The following is an 8,621-nucleotide window of genomic DNA, read 5'->3' as shown; positions in this document are numbered from 1 at the left end:
CTCTATGTGCTCAAGTAGGTGAATCTTGTCATCACCAACCAGAGCAATCTCACATATGCTAAAATCAACAAGTCTGCAGTGTCTGGGTTTGACTTGACACTGCAGTGACACCACCACAACAGAAGGCACAAGGTCTAGTGCTGTCTGGGTCTGTGTCCAGAAATATCCAGTGATTCCAATCCCCAGTTAACCAGTATAAATAATGAATAACACCAGAGATTTCTGTGGGATTTCATTAGCATAGGCAACAACCAAACAGATTTAAGAGACTACATGCTGGTTAGAAAGCTTGGGAAAAGATGGGAGGATAAATAAAGCTGTTTGGATTACTAGAATTGTACATTTATATATTTTTATTATTTCAAGTATTCATCTGGAAGCATAACTTTCCTAGAATACCTATTATTTTTAGATGTTTATTTACTTTTTAACTGTTGCTCTTTTGCTGGAATAATATATATACAAGACCTTTTGCTGGACATCATTAGTATATATATTCAGCTTTCCTGGACTGTAGAAAAGTTAACAGGGACAAAAGTTAGGGTTTATTTTAATCCTGAAAATTCTCTAAGCTAAAAGACAGTGTTTCTAAGAATTGGAAAAATCCCTAATGGCTCTGATTTTCCTTGGGAGCCTCCTAAACTTTACTTCTATAACCCTGCACATGGATCTGAAGAGAACTGGATATGAAGTGGAGGAAGATTATATCTCTGCTACCAGAAAGAATGAGCACACTTGATTTTAAAAAAAACACAAGCCAACAACCCAAACTTGGTCACCTGGTCTGTTTGGCCAGGAGGAGACCTCATTGCAGTGTTCAACATCCTCCTAAGGGGCAGCGGAGGGGCAGCACGGATCTCTGCTCTCTGGTGAGCAGTGATAGAACCCAAGGGAACAGCTGGAACTGTGTCAGGGGAGGTTTAGTTTGGATATCAAGAAAAGGTTCTTCACCCAGAGGGTGTTTGGGCTCTGGAACAGGCTCTCCAGGGAAGTGGTCACAGCACCAGCCTGACAGAGCTCAAGAAGAGTTTGAACAATGCCCTCAGGCATAGGGTGTGACTCTTGGGTGTCCTGTGCAGGGCCAGGAGCTGGACTTGATGATCCTTGTGAGTCTCTTCCAGCTCAGCTTATTCTGTGATTCCGTGGTTCCCATGCTGTTTGTGGGATATGGCTTTGGTAACTTCGGAGGTGAGTTTAGGGAGTGTGGGGTTATTGACACATAGCCCATGCAAGGCTCGTGTTGCACCAAGTAACTTTAGCACTCAGGTTCTGAAGAATAAAACACTTTTGGAGTCTAAATGACTATTTGACTATTAGACAAGAGAAGCCAGGATAAAGCTTCTAAATTATGAAGATTTCCAGGAGAAAAATAGAAAGATCTTCCCTCAAACGAACTTCTGAATTTCCTAAAAGTAAAAAATCTCATCTCTCTGAAGTGATTTGGTGAAATTCTGAGACTGTCTGAAAAACTACAGTGTTAGCCCTATGCAAACTGATTTACAGGTTTCTTTACCGTCAGGGTAATGAGTCAAGGTAGGGTGGAGGAAAAAGTCACCATTGTGTTCAGACTCATTTGAGAAACTCCACATGAGAGAGCCCCATCACGTGAAAAGAATTGCTTTACTTCAGTGTATGCTGGTCTCTCCCTTGGCTTTCCAGCATGACAGAATGACTTTCAAGTTTGTAAGAAAAATGATTTTTTAAAATCCAGTTGTTTTTCTTCAACAGCCCCATTCAAAACCTCAGATAAAATCTTCTGGAAATGCCCCGAGTCATGAGATGGATGCCAAAATGACTGCCAGGACCCAGCATCTCCCAGCCCAAAGGACAGGCTTTGTTTTGGAGCACACACAGGAACAAAAGCCAGATCCCTGATCTCTCCAAGAAATCACAGCATATAAACTGCTGCCCAAAAGCAAGCCCCGGAGAACTTCAATAACCTCCAGGAAAGCTCTGAGGTTAGGGAGACTAGCACAGCCAAAGAAGAGATGAGGAGTCTGCTGGCATTGCTGATCCTGACTCTGGCCCTGGCAGCACTCTGCTGTTGTGAGAAAGGTAAGGGGACATCTTCCCAGGAAGGCTCTCAGAGCTGCTGAACCCTGCAGCTTGCTGTCAGCCTCCCTTCAGTCTGGGAGGGACACAGAGCTCTGGGGGGGAGGAGATCACCACCACTCATTGCACAGCTTCAGTCTCTGCTGGAGAGTCACGGATGACAGAGGGCTTGGGAACAGAGACCCCCATCTTTTGCTGGGCTTTTTCTTCCACTGGTCAACACCCACTCCCACCTCAGCTGCATATTGAATTGCAGCAGAGAATTTGAACATTTTAAGATTTCAACGGGTTTATCATTTAGTCTCTGTCTAAATGATGGGTGTAAATAAAACCATTTTAGGAGAAACAGAGCTTCTGTGTAAGGGGGGGGGAGCTGGAGCAGGAGTGGTGGGATTCAGTTACAGACGAGGATGACTCACAAGCATAGAAGGATTCACAAGCAGTCTCCTTTCTGTCTGTCTGTCTGTCTTCCAGATCCCAAAGAACCCTCAGGATCTCTCAGTGCTGACAGTGAGTATATCATTCTGCCTGATGCTCAGCTCCATTCTCCTGCATCTGCCTTCTTTCTTCCCTTTGACAGGTTCAAGGGCAGGACAAGAACCATGCCGAGTCCCTCTCTAACTCCTCCCTTTTTGCTCCCTAACTCAGCAGTCCCTGAGGGGCAGGAGCATGTGCAGCAAACAGAGCCCCTCCCGTGTGGGCAGGTGACAGGAGGGCAGCCAGTGTCCCTGCAGCAGCAAGGCCAGCACTGCTCGTGGTGTGGAGGTGGTTGGCAGAGCCTCCCTGCTCTGACCTGCCTTCAGAGACCTGCCCAGAGTGACTGCTCATCCCCAGGCTGCTCTGAGAGCAGAAGCTGCCCACATCAATGGGTTCTGACATCCCTGCCAAATCCTGCAACAAGGAAACCCTGAAAGAGGGGGGCTTGCTTGGCTGCTCCTGAGTCCCTCCTGTCAGGTCACCTGGGATGCTGGGAATTGCACACCTTGGGTTGCTCACAACTTTTGCAGCGAGCTGATCCTGGCAGAAATCTGTATGGAAAATCCTTTTTGTTCTCTCATGTCTCTCCTTTCTCACACTTTAAAGGATAACATTGCTGCTGAGAAGCATGAAAGCTGGTATTTTTCCAGTGAGCCAATACAAACACAGATTGGGAAAGAGAAAAAAAGATGTAAAGACTATTCAGGGAAAGGTGGTAGTTTCTGACAATTCATTAACTGGCAGTTTCTGTGTAGTCAGTATTTTGATCCAGACTAAACCTCAGTTTGCTAGAGATGGGATACCTCTCACCTCCAAAGAGAAACACAGCCAAACACTTCATGATGATGAGGGAAGGGACAAACCCCACCATCTCCCTACAGGCAGAGGTCTTAGAATCTTTTTTCCCCCAGAGACAGCAACAATTTGGCAGTTTCCACGCTGAAATGTGTATTGGTGTGCTGCTGCCTGTGTTGCTGCTGTGGCAGCACCTGTGCCCACCTCTGCTGTTGTGCGACCATCCCATGGAGCGAGGCTGGGCTGTGCTGAGTCCTGGCTGGGGCTGGGAAGTGGCTGTGCCTGGTGTTTGTGGGATCCTTCCATGGTGTTGGCACAATGGCAAATCAAGGCAGCAAAGAAAAAATTTGCAGACGTGGCGTGCTGGTGGAGAGCAGGGACAAATGCTCTCATGGCTGGAACACCTCTCATGTTCTCCAAGTCCTGAATGCTGGATCTTTGCACATCTTGGGTGAATTTCTTGCTGGGTGATGTTTACTGTCACTATTTTATACTCTTCACCTTTCATGGAACTCTGTACATGTGAGCACTGGTATTTCTGTGTGCTGCCTGCTGCTCATTGAAGGTGCTTTAAGGTCTTCTTGTTGGTATCCCACATCATTCTCAGTCCGAGTCCAGACACAGAAAGGAAGCCAAGACTCTAAAATTAACTAGGCCAGGGAGAGAGGGTGCCATTCTCCTAATTTTCTTCTTATTCATATTTTATGCCTTCTGCACATTTGCTGCAGACTCAGATTATGCTGTGTGATAAGGAAGTGGAGTTTATGACAGAAAAAGCCCTTGCTTCATGGAGATGTGAAGGCTGCAGTGAGGAGGGAGCTTTGAGTGGACAGTAGGATGGGGAGAGATGAATGGACCACTAGGATGGTTTGTGGCAGTCATTTGTTGTGTACAAAGTAGATTCTGCTTTTCAGAGGTTGGACTGGTCTGTGTTTCAGTGCTGCATCTCTAACCTGCTGTGCTCTCTCTTGGCAGGCATCAAGATTAAAAAAGAAGTTGCCAATGCCTTTGTGAAGAGGAAGAAGAGAGCCAGCCCTTATGAATGGTAACAGCTCAGGAGCTGGGCTGAGAGCTGGACTCTGGACCTGCTCTGAAGAGGGGGTGGGAAGGCCATAGGGTGTGACAAGGCATTATTTTGTTGTACATCTATATTATTACCTTCATGTGTTGAAGGAAAAAGACTGTAGGAGACATTCAGTAATGGAAAAATTGTTCTTTTTTCATTAAAACCCATTTGAAGGTTCATAGCTGGACTCTAGTATTCCTCCCAGGGAGAAAGACAGCACTACTGTGCTAGCCATGGAGACAGTGGGATACAAGTTAGAAGCTGCTCCAACCTACAGGGTCATCAGAACCAATTTTTAGGATAATGAGAATCACAGAGCCTTGGTCCTTGCCTCTGGTTTCCCACAAAGGAACAGCTTTTCCCACAACAGCTTTGTTGCAGGAATAAGGCTAGATCAGATCGGCTGTTCTTTCTGAAGCTGTAGAACATATATTTACTTGTGCCAAAAAGTAGGCACATGTATTTACTTGTGCCAAAAAGTAGGCACAATTCTCCAAATCCCAGCTATTTGAGAAATTTCAGGTAATGCAAGGAATTTCTTCATACATTTCCTGGAAGAGGTTGTTAAGCTACTCTTTCCAATACAGAAATAAAGTAAAAATTCATGAGGTACTGGTGGGATTTCTGTGGTGGTGTATACAGTCCTCAGGAAAGATTAACCAAACATAGAAGAGGAATTGAGAATGACATCCAAAGTGTACAGCTGAGACTGTACACTATGGATGTACAGTAAAAAAAATTTGGACTTTCTTAACCTGGCAAAAAAGAAAAGAAAAAAACTACATGGAGATAATGCTCCTGTCTAAACAGAAGTGAGGATTGTTAGAGAGAAATGTTTAAGCTAAAAGAAAATAATGGCTAGTGGGCAAAAATGGTAAGCAGGAAATAATAAAATAAATATATAATTAAATAACAAAAGAAAAAAAATCCTGTGTAGGTGGGGAATGAGATTGAAGAGAAGAAAAAGCCAAATCCTTACAGCTTCTGTGGTATCCTTTGCTGATAAAACCTCAAGAGCAATTGATTTAAGTTGGGTTCAATCCCACATTTCCCAGCATTGATCAAGCAGCCTAACCCTGTGTAAGCAGATGTTTAACTCAGCATGACCAGTCCTCTGCTGGGTCTCCCTGGAGGACTGCAAGGAGCATTGCTCCAGAGGATCACTTCTTTCCTGTCAGTGTCAGGTGTATGAACAGTCCCCAGTGCCTGGGCTGAACCTGCAGAGTGGTGTCTGTGTCTCCGGCAGGTACTTGGAGTACTACAAAAGCCCGATGGAGCAGATGCACGAGCGCTGTGAGAACTACCCCCCCTGTGACTATCTCTCTGACCAAGTGGGGTTTGCCCTGGCCTACAACCGCTTCTTTGGCAGGTACTGACCATGGGAAGGTCCCTCTGCTCATTTGCCTTGGAACACTCCAAACCCCGCAGGAGAAAGAAGCTGTGCTTGGGAAAGAGGGAAGGAAAGCATCTGGACTGGCATCTTTTTCTGTTGTGTCCCAACCAGCTGGAATACCAAGGCAGGGATTATCCCAATTGTTGAGCTTCCATTAGCTTTCTTCCTTTCATCAATAAAGTCTCTCTTCAGACATCTTTTGTGGTATTTTGAGCTTCACCAGAAGACTCGTTCTTATTTCCTTCCACCTGAATCCCCAGCACACAGTATGTGGAAAATAGGGATTAATTTCAAGAAAACCACTGCATGCCTTAGAAACATCACTAGATCTCTCATCCACTTCTGCAAAATACAGGAGGATTATGGAAGAAGAATGTCACAGTGTGTGTAAATGTGATGGATCTGATCCTGGGATGCTCGCTGTGAAGAAGGAAGAACACCTGCCTCCTGTTCCAATTAGTGGGAAAGTTCAGTATTTTCATGTAGTATAATCACATTAAATATGCATCACAGTAGGATCATTTGTAAAGATAGAAGTGTGCAAATACTCTTGCATAGATAGCAATCAGCTTCTGGTACACTCTTCTGATTACTCTGTCATAAAATTTGCTGTATAGCAACAATAAATAAATCCCAAAAGGTGTGTTTAAGGAGTCCTTTTAGATGATCCCAGCATTTGTGTACTGCTTTTCATGACTGTAAAAAAAGACCTCGAATTCTCTTGATTTTTCTGGTTTTTTTTTGTTTTGGTTTTGTTTCTTTTTTTCCCAACCAGCTCCTAGTGAAACTAAAAATACCCAGCAGAACAAAAAAAGCCCCAAAAATTCAAACGCTCTTCTCCTCTGTTGCTCTTGCATTTATGCTTGAAGTACCTAGACAGCTAAAAAAAATTAAAAAAAAAAAAAAAGAAAAAAGAAAAGAAGGCTATAAACATTATGAAATTTTAAAAAAAGAAAATTTGTTCAAGGATGGATTGAAATTGGGGCAGTATTTTGTTTATTCAAGACAATTGGTAGCTAAATATATATATATATATATATATATATATATAATGTACATGTATTTTTATCCACATATTGTCTTCCATCTGTACTACTTCATTCTGTCCTCTGGCATTAATATTATACCTTAGCAACTTTCTGCATAACCTTCCTAATATACTCTGTCAGCTTTCCTCCCCTGAGGGGTGGACAGCAGATCACACCTCCAAGGACAGGGACTGCGGATGCTCAGGAAACTGGCAGAGACCAAATCTCTGGTTACATGTGAGCTGGTGCAACCATCCTCAGCTGCTCACTGCAATAAATACTGCTATGTAAAGCAGGTTGGTGTGCTGCTTCTTTCTGTTCCCCTGTACAACCTCTACCTGAGGTAAAAGAGATGCCTGGAAGACACAGCCTGTTTTTGTGAACCCTGAGGAGCAGGAACCCAGTGCATGAGGCTTCCTTCTCCCCTCCCATGCCCCAGAGCGAATTAGAAATGATGACATTGAAATTTAGGTCATAGGTTCAGCACTCTGTGACACTGAGGGAGAGGAGGGCCAGGCTTTGCCTGACTCACCGTGTACCCAGATCAGCATTTCTCTGAGAAGCCTTGTCCTGCAGTAAGGAGACACAGGAGAAGTCTGCAGAGGTGGCTGCCAGTGTGAGCCTTGCTTGGCAAGCTGCTGTGGCTTGCACTGCTGACACTGATCTTGGCCAGGGAGAAGACAATAAATGTCTTCTCCACATGTCTTGGTCCAAGGCCTGTGACTGGTTCCTCTATTGACATAAACTAATGGGGCTTCCCTGCTCACAGTAAAATTCTCCTCTGAACGCCATCTAGTAAAAATTAACAGAGTGCTTCATTGAAAACAGTGAAATTTTTGCTTGGAAAAATACCAGAGAGATTAGCAGAATCCTAATATCGAGTGCACTAATTAAATAGGGGTGTTTTGGTTGTTGTATGGTTTTGTTAGCACAAAAAGTTGCTGTCTCTATTTGCATCTTTCTGTTAGTTTTATATTTTTTCTCTCCCTTTCAGTAAATATTTTTTTCAGGCAAAAAGAGTTACACCCGGAGGCCTCCATTATGTCATCTGCTCTGTGTCATCAGATCCCTTCATGGGCTGAAGTCATTATGACCTTTGGGGATCTGAGCACTCAGATCACGTTACAAATTTACTGCTGAAATGGAGGAATTCGATTGTCGCTCGATCAATGCAGCGCTAAGCACCGCCACAAATCCTCTGCTGCCATCTTTCGGCCTTTGTATTTGTTGTCGTTAATAATAACTTGCATTGCTTCTGAAGCGTTTGGAAATGCAAATTCCTGTCCTCCTGATTCCCTTCATATGAAACATTCACTTACAGGTCAGAGGGGAAAACCAGGGACATAATTTACAAATGGATTATATGCAGCTGAACTGACATTTTAGCGGGAGTGTTTACCATGACTGCCAAGCTCCCAAGGGAGCCTGTCCCAGTTTAGGTCTGTTTTATCTCTACACAAACAGAGGTGGAGTTGCCTCTGAATAAATTCGTGAGCCCTCCTATGGACTCAATTTTAGCAGCCAAACAACCACTTTCTGAAATACAGCCCAAGACAACAGAGACATTCCAGGATGGAGAACTAGGGAGTCTGCATCCATCACTTCATGGCACTTCATGGCATCACCTCATGTCACCAGCAGCAACTGCTTTGAAAGGAGCCCAGTATGAGACCTTTATGTCACCCCCCACCCTATCTCAGCAATATTTTGCAGATGCTCTGTCCACAGAATCCTAGCAGCTTCACAAACCTCCCTTATCTCAGGGAATCACTCCATGTCTGGAGGTGCTCCCCTCACCCAAGCTATCATT

General features: G+C 44.2%; 1 protein-coding gene across 1 annotated transcript; it reads left to right on the top strand.

Moving 5' to 3' along the window:
* Positions 1–2,449: 2,449 nt before the first annotated feature.
* LOC129120092 (osteocalcin-like) lies at positions 2,450–6,697 on the top strand. The gene is made up of 3 exons (XM_054632397.2): positions 2,450–2,562; positions 4,300–4,369; positions 5,637–6,697. Exons 1-3 carry the CDS (start codon positions 2,463–2,465, stop codon positions 5,764–5,766), a joined length of 300 nt encoding a protein of 99 aa, XP_054488372.2. The 5' UTR covers positions 2,450–2,462; the 3' UTR covers positions 5,767–6,697.
* The last annotated feature ends 1,924 nt before the right edge of the window (positions 6,698–8,621 follow it).

The sequence above is a fragment of the Agelaius phoeniceus genome, chromosome 5 (assembly GCF_051311805.1).
Source record: "Agelaius phoeniceus isolate bAgePho1 chromosome 5, bAgePho1.hap1, whole genome shotgun sequence".
NCBI lineage: Eukaryota > Metazoa > Chordata > Aves > Passeriformes > Icteridae > Agelaius > Agelaius phoeniceus.
The sequence above is the reverse complement of the archived record's forward strand: the minus strand, read 5'-3'. Positions and strand labels throughout refer to the sequence as shown.

Excerpts from the sequence above, each read along its gene's own strand:
- LOC129120092 (XM_054632397.2), top strand. The coding sequence starts at position 2,463 with ATGACTCACAAGCATAGAAGGATTCACAAGCAGTCTCCTTTCTGTCTG. Across the intron at positions 2,563-4,299 it reads AGGATCTCTCAGTGCTGACA|GCATCAAGATTAAAAAAGAA; the intron begins GTGAGTATATCA and ends CTCTCTTGGCAG. Across the intron at positions 4,370-5,636 it reads AGAGCCAGCCCTTATGAATG|GTACTTGGAGTACTACAAAA; the intron begins GTAACAGCTCAG and ends TGTCTCCGGCAG.